At 38.0% G+C, this 21,223-nt stretch overlaps 1 protein-coding gene across 2 annotated transcripts in view; it reads right to left on the bottom strand.

The window, feature by feature from the left end:
* The window catches only part of LOC103182944 (sperm-associated antigen 16 protein), a 127,502-nt gene that overhangs the window by 27,350 nt on the left and 78,929 nt on the right, over nt 1-21,223 (bottom strand). For both annotated transcript variants that reach the window (XM_042336576.1, XM_042336577.1), the window contains 2 exons: nt 15,648-15,713; nt 11,721-11,847 (listed from right to left, as the gene is read on the bottom strand). In XM_042336576.1, coding sequence (XP_042192510.1) covers nt 11,721-11,847; nt 15,648-15,713 — 193 coding nt within the window. The remainder of the gene's footprint in view (nt 1-11,720; nt 11,848-15,647; nt 15,714-21,223) is intronic.

Below are 21,223 nucleotides of genomic sequence, written 5' to 3'. Positions count from 1 at the left end.
AAAGGTCAATGCAAATGTGCAAGAGATTGAAAAAGTCAGAATCCAAACTCAGTTTGATGAAGATAAAATGAAAATCATTGAATCATCATTCAGTAATTTCTGTGAATTTTCCTTTCAGCAGTTACTCATTCATTTTATGGACTTCCAATAAGCTGTAACATCTTTGAACACTCTGTCTTTCTGTTCAACACACCGAGTCTTGTTAATTCTGCCACTCAAAAAAACACAGCAAGCAGGTGGCAATTTTATTGGCGACAAGATACGTCAGATCTTTGGGGAAAAGAAAGACGGAGCTAATTGTCTGTATTGTCTGCCTATCTATCCATCTCTAGGCCTCCATTGATTCTTTGATGTTTCAGTTCAGGACTTCTCAATTACTTTTTTTTCTGCATCTATGCGCATCACAAACTGGCTCAGACTGGAAAGTTAGAAGAATTGCTTCAAGGCTTTGTTGATTTATCGCCAAAGAACAAATTTTCTGCTTTATCATTTTAGCTGCCATAATATAATTTTGAATGAGTGCAGCTGCTTCATGCCACAAAGATACTGATAAAGATTTTAATGATAAATTCTTTGTTTTACTTTTTATAGCGTTAAATTTTTGATTATCTTATATGTGTATAGCGAATTGAGCTCAACCAGCATTGATTAAAATATTATGCGGGGGTGAATTCCACCTGGGTCTAGATTTACTTTATTCATTCATTTTAGATTGTCAGAATTTGGCAAATTCTTAAATACATCTTTAATTTTAAATCTTAGCCGATTTTCTAAAATTACTTTAAGAATAACAGAAAACCGACTTCAAAGTTAAGACTCAATCTACCAATTTGCCAAATTCTAGATGGTCTGAAATGCTACATAAATAGAGTAAATCTAGACCCAAGTGGGATTCCTTTTCAGATAACTATTATAACAATGAAAAACTTACTTAAAAAAAGAAACGCCTATATGATAAAACAAATCTAACTTCAAGTATAGCTATGCCATTCTGTGTCATACAGTTACATTAACGTCTACTGCAGACAAAAAGGATTACGTTTATTGACAATATGTTGTGACGCCTCCAGTTTAATGCCAGTGCCACTGGGAGAAACTTGAGACCAGCCTTGCTTGGCTTGTTATAAGTTTCTCTCTCTTGCTGTGAGAAGTTTCTACATAAGAGAGTCTTGTGTGAGGAATAATGGTCTTGATCCTGCATCTTAGCAATTACAGTGCCAATATGGAATACAGGAGAAGCATATATTAAACAATAGAATAACAACATTCAACAACAAAGTGCAACAACAACATCACAAACAACAATAACAACAACATTACATTTGTATAGCGCCTTTCACGTCGGGAGGACATCCCAAGGCGCTGAAACATTTCAAACTATTTCCCTCACTGATCATTGCTTCCTGCTAATTTGGCAGTCTTCCATTTCACCACACAGTTTTAAAAAGTTCAGTGCGTGTAATCCACAAACATAATGTTCTCGACAGTTGCCAGCTGAAAACACTTCAAAAAAAGGAGCAGGGATTTAATGTTAAGATATTATTGATATTAAAATTGCGACCATGCATGACATAGCTCGGTAAATACATTAACAGAGCTGGGGAGAAGATTTCACTATACAATAATTATTGCAGCTACAATTTGCAAGTCAAACTAACAGTGCTTTGAATTTTTGAATGTCACTGACTTGCATTTATATAGCGCCTTTCACACGGGGCAGCGTCCCGGAGTGCTTGACTGTGGCAGAGTCTAACCCCGAGCCAGAGGGAAGGGGGAGGTGATTGTAAGCACGATTAAAAACCAAGATCTTTAGTTGGGATTTGAAAGTGGGGAAGGAAGGGGCAAGGCGGAGGGATTGAGGGAGAGTTACAGAGCATAGTGGCTAAAGGTACAACCACCGATAGTGGAGCGGAGGGAATGAGGGACGAACAGGTGGCCAGAGCCAGTCGAGCGGAGGCAGCTGGTAGGGGAGTGGAAAATTGTAATTCTATAAACAATTCCATACTCTTATTTCTTGTTCTTATCATTTCCAATTTACTCAGCACTGCTTTCCTTCTATGCTTTTGTTGTAACCATTATCTTCAGACAGATGTAGTTGGTACTTCCTGCCTCAGGACATGATAAGAGTTAAGCTCTGTTGGGTTTATTAGAAGATGGTCTCAACAACAAGCTCGGCAGATCTGGCAATTACACACATTAATATCACAAATTAACACTGATCAACCTTTAAACGGGAGAAATAAAAGTCAAGGTATTCTATGCTTCAAGCAAAGAGCATGAGTCCAGTAAACAGATAGATTACTGCATCACAAGAAGACAGCCACCTTGCAATTTTCAGACAATTATTTTACTGTTAAATGCAATTAACATGCAATAAAAGAGCATAAAGACCAGATTTTAGTAGAAGGCACAATTACAGCATAGTTAGCCAAAATAAATGACATCTGGAGCAATGTTAAATTAGGATTCTTGGTTGTCAACTCGTCAAACAATTCCATTTCTCAATTTCCAGTTACTTTTTCTGATGTTATCCAGACATACTAACACTCCACATGCCTACTTTTAATTTTCTGCAGCAAGAATAAAATACAATCTGGTTCCAAGATACAATAATCCTTGCATTTGATATAGTGCCTTATCACGTCTTCGAGACATCCCAAAGTGCTTCACAGAATATGCTGTAAAGTGAACTGACTGTAGGTTTTGTGGGGGAAACGCGGCAGCCAAGCGATCCGCCAATCGACTAACAACTGGATCCCTACTTACTGCTTGGTAAACAGAGACATGTGGAGTAAGGAAACTTGCCCAACGTTTCCCCCTGCCCGGGAATCGAACCCAGTCCTCTCGCTTGTGAGGCAAGTGCTCTAACCACTAAGCTACAGGACTTCATTGGTTGATTGATATCAATCAATACTGCAAGTTAAAAGGCAGTCTCCTATCTCCAATAAAATAAACACTTGTACAAGATTTCTATTCTCCACTTCTGTATAAAAACAAATTATTCACCTCTAACATGTATAGTTAATTCATATAGTTGTCATATAATTATTCAGATTATTCGTCTTTATTCTCATGGTAAGGAACCCATTACACTGATTGACATAGACTGCTAGAAAGATTGCACTGTTGCGGATGTTTGTTTTGCCTGGACGACTTTCCAGTCAGGATTATCTTGGAAACCTGTCCTACTAGGGCGTGGAGTGTGTAGATTGGAACTGGCATTCTGTGCCAGATATACATACAAATAAAAGCAGTTACAGGATGAGACACAAATTGATGCAGTCTCTTAAAGCTTTGTGATACCTGTGGCTTAACTGGCGAGATCTTAAGGTTCGCTGTTCAACTCTGAATTTTCAAACATACGGTTCAGCATCAGCATCCAAGGCTGCACTCTCCACCTCTCAAAGCCGTCAGGAACCTCGGGGTTCTGTTCGATCCTGAGCTGTCCTTTCTCCCTCATATCCCCGCCACAACTGGCACCGCCTTCCATCACCTCTGGAATATCGCCAGACTACGGCACCACCTCACCCCTCACGCTGCTGAAACTCTGGTCCACTCCTTTATCACCTCACGGCTGGACTATGGGAACTCTCTCCTCGCCGGCCTTCCCGGCAACTCCCTCCACAAGCTGCAGGTCATTCAGAACTCTGCAGCTCGTGTACTGTCCCGCACCAGGCTTCACGACCACATCACTCCCACCCTCGCTCGCCTCCACTGGCTCCCCATCCCCCAGAGGATTGATTTCAAGATCCTCATCCTCACCTACAAGGCCATTCACGGCCTTGCTCCCTCCTACCTCTCCAACCTACTATCCCCCTACCTACCTGCCCGTACCTTCCGTTCCTCTGGCTCTGGTCTGCTCCACGTCCCCCGCCCCAACCGCCCTACCATCGGTGGTCGGGCCTTCAGCCTCTCAGCCCCCAGGCTCTGGAACTCCATCCCCCAGTGCCTTCGCCGCTTCCTCCCTTTCCTCCTTCAAGGCCGGTCTCAAAACCTTTCTCTTTGACCGTGCCTTCAGCTCCCCTCTCGACTCTCTTCCCCCTCCTCGCTCCCTCCCTTCCCTCCCCTCACCCTGACCATTTCCCCCCTCCTCGCTCCCTCCCTTCCCTCCCCTCACCCTGACCATTTCCCCCCTGCTCGAGTCATGACCCAACTGTGCAGCGCCTTGGGACGTCCTCCTGACGTGAAAGGCGCTTTATAAATGGAATCTTGTTGTTGTTGTTGTCATTCAGAACTCTGCAGCTCGTGTACTGTCCCGCACCAGTCTTCGGGACCACATCACTCCCACCCTCGCCCTCACCCTCGCCCTCTCTCGCCTCCACTGGCTCCCCATCCCCCAGAGGATCGAATTTCAGATCCTCATCCTCACCTACAAGGCCATTCACGGCCTTGCTCCCTCCTACCTCTCCAACCTACTATCCCCCTACCTACCTGCCCGTACCCTCCGTTCCTCTGGCTCCGGTCTGCTCCACACCCCCCGCCCCAACCGCCCTACCATCAGTGGCCGGGCCTTCAGCCTCTCAGCCCCTAGGCTCTGGAACTCCATCCCCCAGTGCCTTCGCCTTGCCTCCTCCCTTTCCTCCTTCAAGGCCGGTCTCAAGACCTTTCTCTTTGACCGTGCCTTCAGCTCCCCTCTCGACTCTCTACTCCCTCCTCACTCCCTCACTTCCCTCCCCTCACCCTGACCATTTCCCCCCTGCTCGGGTCCTGACCCAACTGTACAGCGCCTTGGGACGTCCTCCCGACGTGAAAGGCGCTCTATAAATGGAATCTTGTTGTTGTTCAGGAAAATTAAAAAAAAAAAATTTAACTCATAAGAGGTCCCAACGCCTTGGGACGTCCTCCTGACATGAAAGGTGCTATACAAATGTAATTTGTTGTTGTTGTTATTCTTCCAATCAGCTCATTGGTATCTCATTGCACAGCCTCCGTTGAAACTTCAACTTTTCCTGTTTTGTTTCTTCAGTGATTCTTCATGTGTTTGAACTTCTGACTTTGTGGCAAGGAAGTTGATATTCCATATTTCAGCTTCAGCTTTGTTGTATTGACTTGTGAACCACTTAAGAGATTTAGAATATTTTCTCTAACTTCTTTCCAAGCATATTTCCTGCAGCATTTCCTGTTGCTCCACCTTGAGTTGCTCATTCTTGGCTTGAGAGAGAATTACATCAATTACATGGCTAGTACTCAAATAATTTTCCAGACAAGAAAAAAGATAAGCTGAATGCCAGAATTCACACAAGGCATCCTTCTTTTCTTTGGGTGGCTTAATCTCCTTAACATTATATTGCTAGGACATGCATGATACAAAATCAGAAAGGCTTGGGCTCTTGATTTGTCATACTACAGTGCTCATGCTTAATGTCGTTGGAAATCTTGGCCACATAGCAGCAAGCCAAATGGGCATCATGATCTCTTTTGTTCTTGATTCCTTATGTGGTTAGCCCCAGGATGTTGCTATTGAAGTTGGATCTTCTGATAAATTGTAGTCAAATTGTAGTGGGATTCTATCTGTAGTCTGTGTGTAGATTTCTTTAGCTTGTTCCTGGAATGCTAGTTCTTCAGAATAGATCATGAAATTTATATCAAGTGCAAGTACGGAGGCAACCTTATTATGATGCCGCTCACTGGAGTGTAAGTTTGCTTATAATCGCTGGTCTGCTGCGGACCAGTGGCTATCAGAAATGTGGGACACTTCTGGAATCAAGCCAAACCATCTAGGCTTGCTCTACCTGGATGTAAGTTGCAGGAAGCTGGTTGGAGAGCAGCGACCTGTCTTATGAGCATTTGTAGTGGTGGAAATGAAAGTTGTTGTAGCTGACTGCTTGGCTTTCTGTGCACTGTGCACATGCAGGCAGGTCCACACTGGAAACAGGAATTGATGAGGTAGGAAATGGATCTGGTACAACGTGTTGCGTGATTTGAAATACTGTATTATACTGAGTTGAACTGTACAATATAAAATGGTAAACTACAAACAAGTGAGCCAATGTCGACAAAAGGGATAAATAAATTTCAGGGATATGAGGAAAGGGCAGGCAAATATAACTGGAAGGATTGCTCTTTGAAAGAGCCAGCACAGACACAATGGACCAAATGTGGACTATTGTGTATTTGTGTTTGAATATTTTAGCAGCCTCCCTATGGGTTTATGTGCTTTGCATTTTGAATTTTAGGAACATAAGATGTGTGTAATTAGAAGCTCTGTTTATGCGGGCATGTATTATAATTTCACCTAACATTTCCTTGGTGTCTAAAAGTTGAATGGCACAAATTTGCACTGATGCTAATCTAACAAGCTGGAGAGTGATGAGGCTGTCATGTGATGGATCGAGGCTGTCGTCTGATGGATGAAGGTTGAATGCATCAAAAAACATCATTATGTGAAGCATACAACATTAGACACAGTAACCTGTCTGAAAAAAACAACTAATGTCTCCTCTCAAGGTTATTAAGTGAATTTAAAAATAAGTGATCCAAGTTGTTGCATTGGCCCACATCAGCATAAATAAATTAATTGCATGCAAAAGCTTTACTAGGCAAGAGCCAAGAAAGAAGCAAGATGAACCGAATCATTTTTCAACAAGATGGGCTGTATGAATAAATAGGATGTGGTATAATACAGTTGAATTGAACCAAAATATCGATTTGAGTCTTTGATTGATTTTTTACGACGGGTGCTTTAGACATAAACGAGATTATGGATTTGCTATCAAATGCTGGTTATGGTCGGTCATGTTGTTTGATTGTTACCTACTCATGTCTCTCAATAATACAATGCAGAGATTTGCCATAAAACAAGGTAACCATACCAGTTAAAATATAGAGACAATGCATTAATTTTGTCTTGTCATTGGGCATTCATTAAAAGGTTTTTAATATCTATAAAATGGTTGGAAGAGAGATTATATCAGGGCCAAATGCACAGTGCTGGAAACCTACAATATATCATTAGCACCTGAGTTTTGACAATAGCAGCTATTTCTGAAAAAAAATGTGTGGGATTTTAATGTTTCAGCAATATCCATTTAGTACTGCAGCTATATAATACTCCCCACATCTCAGTAGTTAACCCTATTGCTGGAGCTTGTATCAGCATTGGCTCAATGGGCCAAATAGCCTCCTCCTATGCTGTAATTCTATGATTCATTAAATTGTATTGAGATCTAAAATTAAACGACATTACCAAATACCTATAATTATTAAAAATGATAAAAGCAAAAGTTTGATTTTAAATTTCTTTCAATGTAACATTTGAAGTTTTTTTTCACTAAAGCACACTGATTAGCTGGCAAATATATCTTTAGACCATAAGACCATAAGACACAGGAGCAGGAGTAGGCCATTTGCCCCATCGAGCCTGCCCCGCCATTTAATAAGATCATGGCTGATCTTCTGACCTAATTCAATTTACCCGCCCTATCTCCATATCCCTTAATCCCTCTATCCTTTAGAAATCGATGAACCTCAGTTTTGAATATGTTCAAGGACTGAGCATCCACAGCCTTCTGGGGTAGAGAATTACACAAATTAACAAATTCCACTTTGAAAATTAACAGAGAATCCGGCACAAAATCAAAGATAAGGAACAAATACTCATGTACAGTGAAAGTAGATATTAAAACTGCAGTCATACAGTACGTAATTTGCTAGTCAAAGAGCATCTCTTTCACAATTCCATTGCCAGGCCTGTGTGTGTCTTTTTTATTATTTAATATGTTTATAATGTGCTTGGTTCCAAATCTCATTACAAGTCAATAACCTGTTATATAATTAGCTGTAACATTTGCCCTGAATACATTTTGAAGACACTGACATTCTCTTGAAAAATATATTTTTCATTAGAAATTATATTAAGTTAAATTAAGGAGTCAATTAAAATTACAAGAACAAATTTATGAAAAAATATCTGAGTTCATTATAGACATTATCTGACACCCATTTAGCCTTGATATTTGTTCTAAATAAATTCAAGTTAAGCCATTGAGCCATACCAGGTATTTTTTATATGTGTTTCTCAGTCAAGCAGAATATAACAGAATTCCCTAATGTTGTGAGTGAAACTGGATTACTGGTAACATTTTCTATACATAATAATCAGGTGCATCATTTGGAAGAATTTCTTTTGTTCCATGTTATCAAAGTATAGTTGTCTCAATCTGTCTTCGTTGGTTATCTTTTGTTTGCTGCAATACCATTTTAAACACCAGGGCCTCAATCTTAGATATTTGCTTTGTTGCGCTCTATGCCTGAGAGATGCAAGTTACAATCCTTGATTTATATGTAGATTAGCTCATTTGTCTTTTCATGGCACACCTTTGTTGTGAAATGTTTGATTCATGGCCTCAGTTGTAATCTTTCACCACTGTTTTTCTTTGTAGTTCGGTTCTTTGTAGATTTGGGAACAACTAGAAGGAAATTCTATGATGGCAAGAAGATTACAACCAAAGCTGTGAAGATGAATCAACCACCCACAACAAAAGTAAGCTATCAGACAATTTGCGTCAATCAAGAGTTTAACTTCCAACTTCCAAGGAATGGCTATGCAATAAAGAACCATATTAGTTAATCATTAGTAATGGACCAAAATGGCTGTTTTGCTGAGGGTTCTCAAAGGCAGAAATGGGAAAATAAGACACTGCTAAGCAAAATGCTTCTATTAACAAGGAATTTTCTTGTAACAACAACAACAAAATTACATTTATAGAGCCCATTTCACGTCGGGAGGATGTCCCAAAGTGCTGAACAGTCAGGTGTCTGGGGCCCGAGCATGGGGAAGGGGTGATGTAGGAGTGAGGGAAGGCAGAGAGGTGGGAGGGAGACCAAAGGCACTGTCGAAGAGATGGGTCTTGAGACCGGCTTGAAGGAGGCAAGGGAGGAAGTGAGGCGAAGGGACTGTGGGATGGAGTTCCAGAGTGTGGGGGCAGAGAGGCTGAAAGCCCGGCCACCGACGGTAGGGCAGATCTGACAGGAGACATGGAGCAGGCTGGAGCCCGATGAACGGAGGGAGCGGGCAGGTTGGTAGGGAGTCAGCAGGTAGGGGTAGAAGGGGGCAAGGCCATGGATAGCCTTAAAGGCAGACGGTCAGGACACCAGTAGTCCTGGAGTTCAGGGTAGAGGCAGAGAGATAGAGTTGGGTGTCATCCGCATACATGTGGAGATTTACCCCACGTCTGCGGATGACGTCACCAACTGGGAGCATGTAGAGGGTGAAGAGGAGGGGACCGAGGACAGAGCTCTGAGGAACACCGCACAAGATACTGTGGGGGCTGGAGGAGAAGCCATTTGCCGCTTGTAACTACTTATTTTTCAAACACAACATAGAAATAAACTTACCGTCATCAAACAAGTGTGTAAAATTATGAGACATAAGAACAACTTGCATTTATATATTATAATTATTATAATAAAAGTATATTATTTGCATGAATTAATGTATAGAAAAATATTGTACCAATATCCCTGAAACTAGCTTATTACACATACACACAAATAAGTTAATAAAGAGGGAATAGAAGGAATAGAAAAATGGGCTCATGACTGGGAACAAAATTCTCCCTATCAAAGCATAATCTGTATTAGTGAACTGTAAGGAGGAGATCCCAAACTGTTAATTATACCTGGAGAGAAGGTGAAAGGCAACCTTGACCCTATGAAGAAGCTTGATGGCAAAGACTGAGCTGAAAGCTCAAGGAAAGTCAGTGGAATGCCTTGACTGAGGGTCGAAATGTCATCTCTTTGGATGTAACACACAATGACTGAAACTTCTCTACCAGTTAGTCCCAGTGCATTCACCCCATGGCTATTTGTAAAAATGCAAGTTCTCTCTTTCGACACTGCATGCATTTTTTTTTCTCTTATAAGGCATAAATTATTCATACCTCTGAAGGTAGTGAGTTTGGGCTCTTTCACAACTGCCTCTATCAGACGAAAATATCCTACTTGTTATTTTCTCATCAAAGGGTTACAAATCTATGAATGTACTTAATATATATTTATATTATATATACTGCCACCTTGGCAGTATCTTTTGTATGTAAGTAGTTCAGTGTAAAGTAAGTGTTTTACTGAGTACCATGCTGCTAACTTGAATAGAATAAAATGAAATAAAAATGTATTTTAAAGGAAATAAAAACACCTCATGCCCTATTAAGTGACCCAAACTCAGGAAGGCCTATAGAATTATGTTTGAAAGCACTGTCATGTTCCACTCTCTTTTAAATTACAGAAAAATAGCAGCTTTTCCTTTTTTGGTCGTCAAGAAATATTCAAAAACAACCCTAAGAGTGAGATATTAAATAATATCTATAGCTTAATTGCTATGGATTAAACAAAAAATTATCTTGCTTTGCAACTGTCATTTTTTCATTTTGCAGTCTAACCCCACCCCCCAAGGGTGAAGGATTCATCTTTGTCAGATGAAAAGAATGTAGACAGCTATAATCATTTCAGAATAAGTGCTGAAAGTGATTGCTGGAGTGACATCAGCGGTCAATATCTATTACTGAATGCAGGAAATAAAAATACAGAATCCACTCCAGAAGATTGTGTTATATTTCAGGGCACAAAATTGTATGACAGCCAGACCATCAGAAATTATCCACAGCAATTAAGATTTTGGTTCTATTCCATCTCAGCATTTGATGACTTCTTGAAATGAACCTATGAAATGACAACTATCAAATGTGTAAGATAAAAAGTATTTTGTTGTTGCTTTTCTTTGACTGTTATTTGATTGATGCATTGTTTATATTAAGTCAAAATGCACATTGTCAAATATTGGTAAACTAGCAAATTGTAGAAAGACGGAGGTAAAACCGTAAAACTGTTCTTCAATATGCCCCCAATATGTTTTATAATTCTCATCTATGTAGCAATAAAATACCAAAAAATAATTTTCATCCGGAAGCTCATTTTTTTACCTTGCCACAAGTGTGTGAATTTATGTAAAAATGTGGACAAGCATGAAAGGCATGAACTAAACCTTCCAGTGACCTAAATTGTTTCAAAGTGCAGCCTGAGTATACAATCTAAAAGGGTATCTTTATACGCTTATTGGAGTGAATATTGAAAACAATAGTAAAGCCTCAGGATCTCTGATTATAAGCAAAATGTTATTATTAAAATATAATTGCACTAATTGTAGACACAGAAAATACTTTGCTATCCTAATTTTCAAAACAGTCATCAGCCTACTCATTCAATCAGTCCTCCATCTTTTAAATGAGTTACAAAAGCAGACTACTTACATAAGGATGAGACTGTGTTCTTGCCATTGTACAATAGAAATACATACTTAATCTATTTATCTCACTGTACAGATAAGGAATCCACAACATTACAGAGAAAAACAGTAAGAATTCACAGCAGTAAATATAGCAACAATAATAAGATTGAAGTATGGAATAAGTATGGGATTACCATAACCAACAGCATTTTTCTAACGTAAGCAAATAAATAATTTGAATCCCCACATGGCTATGTTAATGATTTCTATCCATTACAGAAAACATTTCACAGACAATATACCGTGTTAAACATTTCACAATAGTATTCCATGCAGCAGTATCAAATTCCATTCCATCAACAGTGTGCTTGCAGAATAATTTATATTTTTCTAATGAATAAAGTTAAACTAAAGATCAAAATACAGCAAGAATTCAAAACTGCTAACAACACGTTCTTTGCTATAAAAAGAATGAATAAAGGAGTCTTCCTACCGGATGAATGAAAGACCACTTGGTTGGCTGAATGGGATCCAACATCAACAGTTAGCATTAATGCAACTCTTCTCATATCCCAAAGCTTCACGATTCCAGAAGAGTCACATGAAACAATTGTGTCACTCTGTCAGGGAAACATAATCACTGACATCTGTAATAATATACAAATCCTTCAGATCCTTACATAGTAAAAATTATAATCCTTGCATTTGATATAGCGTCTTATCACAGCTTTGAGACGCCTCAAAGCACTTCACAGAATATACTGTAAAGTGAATTGACTGTATATTTTGTGGGCGAAACGCAGCAGCCAATTGCACACAGCAGCGTCCCACAAACAGTAGTGGATTGAATATTTGGAATGATTCGGAAAACATACCCAATCCTCTGAATGTACAATATTTCTTATTTTCTATTATTATTTCTTCTTTTGTACCTGAACATAAAGCCAGAGATTTGCAAGTTTGTATCTGAGACGTGACCCTCCCAATTGGTTACTGCTTCTTTGGCTGCAACACTAGCTGGTTTGTTAAAGCAAAAATCACTTTTGGGGAAAAATAAAGCATTGGACAGTAAGAAATTTAAAAAATTATGAATATTTAAAAAAAAGGTTCAATTTAAAAAGAAGTCAGAATAAGTAGAAATAGTGAATCGAACAACAAGTGAGAGATGAGAAGAGAAAATAGAATAGAAAATGCAATATAGTGGTGGGGAGAAGGGGGGTGTGGGGAGAAGTCATCTTGTCCGCAACTACTGATGCAAAAGCTGTAAAAGGTAGGGCAGGCGTGCATAAACAAGTTACCATGCTGCAGAAGCAGGTGAATTAAATGCACTGATATTTACCTATGTTCACCAACTCCTATCCAGTAATACGATAAAATAATTCTGGTTCATAATAATGTTTGAATGTACATTTCAAACTTGATTTATGAAAGTAAAGACAGATATTTAGCATGGCTGTACATTATTGAAAGGCAATTTAGAAATTGTTTTTGACAGTATTTACTAATTTGGTTTCAATCTTTTAGAATTTTACATGAATGGAAAACAATAACTTGGCTTGAGCGTACATATATTTCTCAAAGAGGAAGGGAGGTTGATTACTGTTAAGAAAGCTTTCTTTAGAGCAAAGTATTGGTTCAAAAGTAACAGTGTGCTCAAATGGAGGCCAGTTGGTACAGATACAGTGGACATTAAATCCCAGCTAGGGCACAGTTTCACTGAGGGATTTAGTAAGCAGCCTACTTATCAGAAAGAGCTGCAAAAAAAACAACTGTACTCATTGGACCAGCAATGAATAAAAAGTAGAAAAAAGTAGCACATGCACTGAATCAATCCTGACTCACCTAAATGTCATGTTATGCTAACCGAGAATCAATACAATAATAATTGTCAACTTGCCTGCATCTAGCATTATATAATAGTCTAATCTTTTGAGTGTCTAAGATAAGTTCAGTTGCAGACTGGATTCAAATGCTGGATGTGAAGCCTCACTCAAAGCAGTTAACTGGTCATCATCAAGCAGTATCAGCTCCTCCAAAAAATGGTTGTTTTAAGATTGTAACACTTCTAGTCCTTTCAGAGAGTGCAAGAAATCAAGAGGTTGGTAAGATAGCACCTTTGATGGCATGGAAAGAAAACACTGTAATCTAAAGCCGTTGCTGGTTATATCTGCACAAGTGCTGTTTTACCCATCTCTTGATTCTTCTCACCTTCTGAAAAGTCTAAAAGGAAGGCATAAAAATGTTACAGTCTTAACACAAACATTTTGGGGGGACAGTTGGTACCTCTCTATGATGACTAGTTAACTGCTTTGGGTGAGGCTTCACATTCTCCATTCGAATTCAGTCTTCAACTGAGCCTATCTTAAACTGAGCTGGACACTGAAACAATGAGATTGCTGTATCATTATTTGGACCATGAGATAATTTGTAAGGTATGATTTTTATTGAATGCTTTTTATGCGAACAGCAGCAATTAAGATTATACTGCAGACTTAATGATTATAAGCAGCCCCACACACTTGTGCCCTGCAACAAGCCACATGTTAAAAAACAAGTATTATCTGTTGTCTTTGCACAGACACCAATCAACTTGCTGCAGGAAATTGCATGATGCTAATAGGCAGCAATGTTTTATGGTTTCTCTTATTGTATAAACTGTAAGCATTCAGCCTTTCCTTTGTTATGATCTCTATCCACGATAATAATTAATTACCTCTACCTTATAACTAAGGCATATTAAATTGGGAAATAGATGATATTTAGCATAAAGGGATCTGGGACGCTATCCCGCGTGAAGGATGCTATGTGAATGCTTGTTGTTGTTGTTGTTGTTGTAATGTTTACTGTTACATAAAGAGTGATTTGTTTGACAAATACAAAACACTAGTATTTTGCTGATTTTTTTTATTTTCTGGCTATAAAATCTTCTCCTTGTATCTATATATCTATACTAACAAAACGACAATGTCTGTCTGCACTTCAAGAAGGACCTCAATAACCGATTGATGTAGAGACATGATATATACCGTATCGGAAAGGTCTTGCATCTGGGAGTGACATAGATCAGGATGAAATGTCTGTCTGCGTGTCAATCTACATTCCATATTGGATCCTTTGGTTGCAAGCGTAGCTGCAACGTGTACAGTTAGTTTAAAATAAGACACCTCTTTAAAGCTATTGTTTTTTCAGCTGCAATAGAACCAGCAGGAGCTGACCCTGGTGCTGCAGACAATAACCTCAGTAATTGATTCCAGTGACTCATCTGGATAATGTATCGGAGCCATCACATTACAGATAACTGATGGGCTTGTGCGGCATTAACAGGAAAGGAACATTTTCTTTTCACATAAATATGTAAAATTTGAAACAATTTTTTGTCTTTGTCACTGAGTCCGTTTTAAAAAAATAATCCAAAGCATATTTATGCTAAATCATGACACAGATCATTTTACATGGTGTTACTGCTTGTATGTCAGTGATCAATGGAACTATTTTGGCATAAAACATAGTATAACTGTATCTACCAGAATAAAGGCAGCAGCAGCAGGAACTGGGGGAGGTAGAGATGGAAATGATCAACACAATGGAAACCAATTCATTGGAGACAAGACATACAAATAATTAACTTAAAAGGTAACTATGTTGAAAAAGATTCATTTATAATATAAAGATAAAGGGTTAAATCCATACAATGCTTATTGCATTAAAAATGCATTACAAATAGTGTAAGAAACCTATTCCTATGATCAGATATATCTAAGACTGTGATTGTCTGCACAGTTAGGCTATGCATACACACCTAAATCTAAATTTTGGAATAATTTAATTGGTAAAATTGGGATCATTTAACACTGTTTCTAATGAAGAACAACAAATTCCAAAACGTTATTTTAGAACTTCATTGTCAAACCAACAGAATTATGTTGGCTTGTTGAAGTGTTAAGCTTGTGCAAGTTACTTAGAAGCTGAAAATATTTTCATTGGGCTTCATACTTTGATGTGAGAACTTGGGTTTATTAAATAGAATTATGCAAGAACAAATACTTCAATCAATTATATGATAAAGGAAATACGTTAAAAATGCAAACATTCTGAACTAGTCATGCAAATTTTCTTCAGGATTAGAGATTTCAAAAATAATCATGCTGTGAAGTATAATTTTTAAATCCTTACCCCATAGTTGTGAACAACAGGGTGCACAAATTAATGCTTCTCCTCAGTATATGAAGGACAAACAATTCATTGTACCAAGCAGTTGTGTATGCTAAGTGCTCATTGAAGTATACAGTCAATAACTCACATTAGCCAAAGCAAACACATTTAACTTGCATCAGGATATCTATTATTTTCTTCAGTGAGCGCTGCAGAGTTTCAAGTGTGACCAATATATAAATAAGAATTATGTGTAGAAGGAACTTACCTTCAGGTTCATGGTGGCATAATTGCAGGAGTGCACGTGACCAAAGAAAGTCTGTGCACAAAGCCCCTAAAGAAGAAAAAAATACAGATGAAGTGATTAGTGAATTTCTGAATTATCACAGTTTAATTAATTTGGGGAGTGAATGAAGTAAACAAATATATAATTATATTCAAAGTGCCTTGTAGGAGAAATTATAGAAAGAGGTTTTTTTATGACTTGGTTAGATCACAGCGCCTTCTAATTAATACTTTCATAGCATCCCATCAGTCAGTGACTGTCATGCTTACTTGCACAAAAGAGTGTCATTTGGTGTCTGCCTGAAATCATTTTGAGATGACAAATCTCAAAGGAACTCCTATTAATAAACCTGTACACAGCAGTAAAATGCTAAACTTGGTCAGTCTCATTGGGGAAATATTAATGAAAGCACCTGCGTCAATCTTAATTGAGCTCATAGCTTGGCTATGAAATAAATATTTAAAGAACATAGCGAACTTGAAAAGATCCTTTAGTCTGTTGTAGAGATGAGAGAGAATTCTTTGAGGGTCTCCAGTGTATTAAAATATTAATTAATTAAATACAATTCATGGAGTTATCTTTTTCTTAAACACAAATGCAGCTTTTTTCCTCTCTCTTGGTATCTATTTAGTACCATAGTCCTAAGGCCATCAGAAAAAAAAATGTTTTGATTAAATTAATGCTTTCAACTGCAGGCTACTCGATTTAAGAGCAATATTGAATAAATGCTTGTTCCAACAACACAACACATAAGTCTGAATTCTTTCAATAGAACTGATTTCTTAATAGAATAGACTTATCCCCAAGCATGGGACACTTACCTGCAATTAATTTTTTTTTGTCTTCTAAGAAATTAAATCAATGGGTTTATCTTTTCATGCTTTTTTAAATGACTGCTGTGCTTGCCTCATTACATGACTCATTTTATTATTAATGTCTCTTTGTTTATTTTTTATTGCAATTGTTAACAATGCTTTAACTGTTTGCAGCACTAGAGTGCTTGGAGTTTGATTGCTGTTTCAAGTTACTCTCCCCATAATTTTTTTCTCCAGTTTTTTTGGAGCAGTGATATAAAGAAGAGCCTAGTGTATATCCCATCTAACCTAATTGCCTTGTGGATATTTATTGGCTGACCCTTTAACCATCAATAAATCTACCAACCTTGGTAAATAAGAACGTCTGTTTCTCCGCTGGTAAGTAAATTAACCTTAGCCATAGACCCGAAGGAACAACCAGCAATAGCCCACAAACAACCTATTATATCTCTAACATTGACGTTCTGGAAGGAAACCTACTCTCTGTTTCAGGTACCCCTGGAGCTAACATTCTTCTCTCCTGTGATGTAGTGCCAACCTTTTGACAGAATTGGCCTTAATTGTCTCCAGTAAGAAAATATACAATTAGTAATTCAAACAAACACCACAGAATGATTTGTACTGCATCGTAAGTGATTCATTACAGGGCTTAGTGATACATAATTACTGATTTTACAGTAAAACCCTGTGAAGTACTTTGAGATATTGACAACATGATAAGGTGGGTATCACAAATGTGAGGATTATTTATTTAGTTGACTTTTCAGAAAGATTTTGCAATTTAATGATGCCTTTTTTCTTGCAATAAGACTATTTCCAAATTTCAAAATATTGTCATCTCAGATCAGCATCGATGGTATACAACCCAACGTTCTATAATCTGTATCCCACAGTGGTTTAGTGCCAATTAATTGGTTAAGCATTTCTGTTTACTTAATTATCTTTTGATTTATTTTATGTTGCCCAATTCCTAACAGCAATTTATGTTTTAAATTTAGTTACACCGAATCACTACCTCTCATTCTAAACCGTTCCTCCATTCTGTTAGAAGATACTGGAAAAGCTGCGTGATTGTTGATTCGTAAAGCTGGACTGTATCCCAGTCAATTAACAGAGTCAAATAAGCTCAGATAAGCAGAACAACTACTTTGTAGACATCATTGGGGGAAAATGATCTTCCATGCACCTTCACTAAACAATATAATGATCATAATCTTTTTGTTGCTTGTGTATAGCAGTTGGCACATGAAACTAACCCCTCGCCCTTTTCCCTGATTTTCTTTTCTTTGGTTTAATAATAAATTGTAAAGGTTCCAAAAATAACTACTAATTTCCTTTCATTGTTTTTTCATAAAACTGCAACATAGTACTCAACCAGGTTGCTTTGTCCAAGTACTCGTATAATAAACAAAAAGGTAATGAAACAACTATTCCGTTGGCAAGGTAGCAAATAAAATGCTTCTACTGTAATTGCAGCAAAGACTGCAATCCCTATATTTGTTTTCACGGCTTGTTAAAAGGTATTATGTGTAGTATTTTTATGCCAAAGCATTCATGGTTTTGCTTAAATGATGCAAAATCTTTCTCTTCTATGGGAGCAATTGATGGTGGAATGGCGTTGCCTGATCAACCCTGGGACTTATAGATGTGAGGTTTTGAATACGAATATTTGCGATAACTTCTCCTTTTCTCTTTAGATTGTTTTGAAATGGTCAGCTGTATTGTAACTGCACTGCTTTTGAAGTTACTTATATTATCGTTTGAACTTGAGTTGAAAATCTTCTAAATACATACAAGCGTTTTTTTTGGGGGGGGAGTTGGGAGGGGGAGCCAGGCTGAAATCAGTATGCATCACGACCCTAAGGTACCGATAAGGACCAACAATTGGGACTGATCCCTCTTATATTTTCCAATCAATTCCCTTGACATCTTCTTTTGTCCCATCCAGACCCGTGATTCCGCACTTGGAGGCACCTCCCACCATGACCCATCGGTTGGGCCAGATGGCACAGAAGGTTCCCAGGTGAGTCCACCAGCAGCACAATACCATCCGCAAACAAAAGCATCGCAATCCTGTCATATACATCAAGTTCTTCCCCCTTGATGCCATCCAACACGTCACTGATGAACATATTGAACAGGGTGGGTGCCTGTTGGGCAACCTTGCGTTATCACCATTTCCAGAAGGATGGGTTCAGTGGATCTTACATGAAGCTTGGAGCTGGAATACACATCCCGAATGAAATCCAGGATTTGCCCATGTCCTCCCATGTTTTCCAGTGTCATCACAAAAGTATCATCTGTTCATCAACTGTTCATTTATTTCCATTCCATTAGGCACAGTACTAGGCCTAGTGTGATAAATGCAATTACTAATGTATTATAACCAATTACTGATTTTCTCAAGTTTCTGATTTTCCGATTCTCGAATTTCTGCAAGCCCTTGATGCACATTATTCCATAGAAATTAATAAGAAGAATATGCAAGCGAGTTTTAGCACGTTTCTCCATTTTGAGGCTTACTGACTATTTATCTCAACATCTGTAATTTCATCACATGCAAATAGTACATTAAATTAATTCTTGAAACAGTTCCTTTGCAGCCTAATTAATGGGATTTATGGGTTCAGTGGCAAAACTAGATATTTGTGTGAATAATTAAGTATAATTTGTAGAGTTGGAATACCGTTAATGATTGAATACAACTTAGTTATGTTTTAATAAAAAGTAAAAATAAATATTAAATCTGGGAATTGATGGAATCTTTATATTTGACCAGGGATGCCATTAAAATGATAGTTTCAAAATATAGTTAGGGATGGTAGGTTATCAGACAAATGGATACCTATAGAAAGATGCAGTGCATCTGGTAGTGCCTGGTAGTTGGGTTTTACAATGATAACAGTCCATTGAAGAGCAGTTGATTTTTGCTAAATATCTGAACAATAAAAACAACAATAAAGTTACATTCACGTAGCGCCTTTCACGTTGGGAGAATGTCCCAAGGCACTGAACAGTCTGGTCTAACAGTCTGAGCCCTGTGTGGGGACTTCACTTGTCCATTTGGAGTTTCACTCTGCATTCAGTTACTGCATCTACAAATCAAATATTAAAGCATTTAACTCTATAATTTGGGTTATTACAATACAAAATGCATCTAGCACATAATTTCAGTTCCCTGGATTCGAACTGGAGGCAATTGAGTGGATGAAATAATTTTACTTGCATGGCATAAAACCAATAAGATTTTCATAAATTGGTGGTTAGGTGAAGAAAATAACACTTGCAATCTTTCAGATCTGAAGCATAGAAGTATTATTATAGAGGTAGTTGAGCATTGGTGCTATCATTTTTATGGTAGGGAAAATAGGACATTTTTACTACCTGAAAAAATAATAAAAACTTCAACATTCTGAACTGGGGAAATTAATGCTGCTGTGTTTATATTGCGAATTGCCACAATTCTAACAGAAGTTTCCTTCAGAGTAAGCCATATTGATCAGTGTTTATTTAGGGTAATTCATATCAGAATCTCGATTCTGACAATAACCCAAGAAGGTGGCTTCAGAAGCAGTGCAATTCATACCCAGTGCAGTATAAACGGCCAAGAAATTTTCAACAGACAAGTATTTTGTGGAGTCCTGTAGCTCAGTGGTTAGAGCACTCGACTTGCAAGCAAGAGACCTGGGTTCAATTCCAGGCAGGGCGAAACCTTGGGAAAATTTCCTTACTCCACACGCCTAATAATAATCCTTCCAAAAAACAAAAACAATAATAAATTGGTAATTTTCAATCCATGACTGTTCGTGGGACACTGCTGTGCGCAATTGGCTGCCGCGTTTTGCCTACAAATATACGGTCAATTCACTTTACAGTGTATTCTGTAAAGCGCTTTGAGACATTGATAAGACATGAAAAGCGCTGTATCAAATGCAAGGATTATTATTATTATTATTATTGATAAGACATGAAAAGCGCTATATCAAATGCAAGGATTATTATTATTATTATTTTAAACACTAACTAACTAACGCACAATTTTGGTGTTCTGTATTCAGTACCAAGTTGCATTTATGTGAACCTCTGAATGTGATGTTAGACTTTTAATGACTCCAATGCAATACAAGCCTAGCAAGATTTGCTTAATGTCCTGCTCTCTGCAACTATAGTTGGAACTTGTCATCTAGATAGCACCCTGCTCAAATTTTAGGATTCTATGCTGTGCTACGCTTAACAGCAATCTGAGACACTATCCTGCGTGAAGGGTACTATATAAATGCAAGTTGTTCGATACTGCTGTACTTACTACGGTGGTGTGTGTTGAATCAATTTTGGAAAACAGAATGAGCACTTTTAAATTTAGTTTTGCACACTCAGCTTTCATTATTATTTCAAATCATTTTATACTGTAATCAGGATCCAATCCAACCTTGCTTTAATATTCAAAAGATGTCACTCTCATAGCTCGTATAAAGAGAATTTCATTGATTTGGAACAAACGGTTATTTTTCAGATATCAAAGGCTCCTAATGAACAGCTTCAGATTTCTTAAAGTCATCATATTGTGCAAATGAAGCATCAAAATGAAAGGCCGCATAAGCTTTATTTTTTTGTGTGATTTTAGTGTGAGGGAATAGAACAGTCATGATTTCATAGTGCAAACTTTGTGATTCATCCAAAACTTTAAAGGCGCTTAAGTTTTCTAACTTCATGTTTCATTAAAACTGCAGTGATGTTTTTAAA

Source organism: Callorhinchus milii, unplaced genomic scaffold (assembly GCF_018977255.1).
Source record: "Callorhinchus milii isolate IMCB2004 unplaced genomic scaffold, IMCB_Cmil_1.0 Scaffold6, whole genome shotgun sequence".
Classification (NCBI taxonomy): domain Eukaryota; kingdom Metazoa; phylum Chordata; class Chondrichthyes; order Chimaeriformes; family Callorhinchidae; genus Callorhinchus; species Callorhinchus milii.
This window is presented reverse-complemented; position numbering and strand designations above follow the sequence as displayed.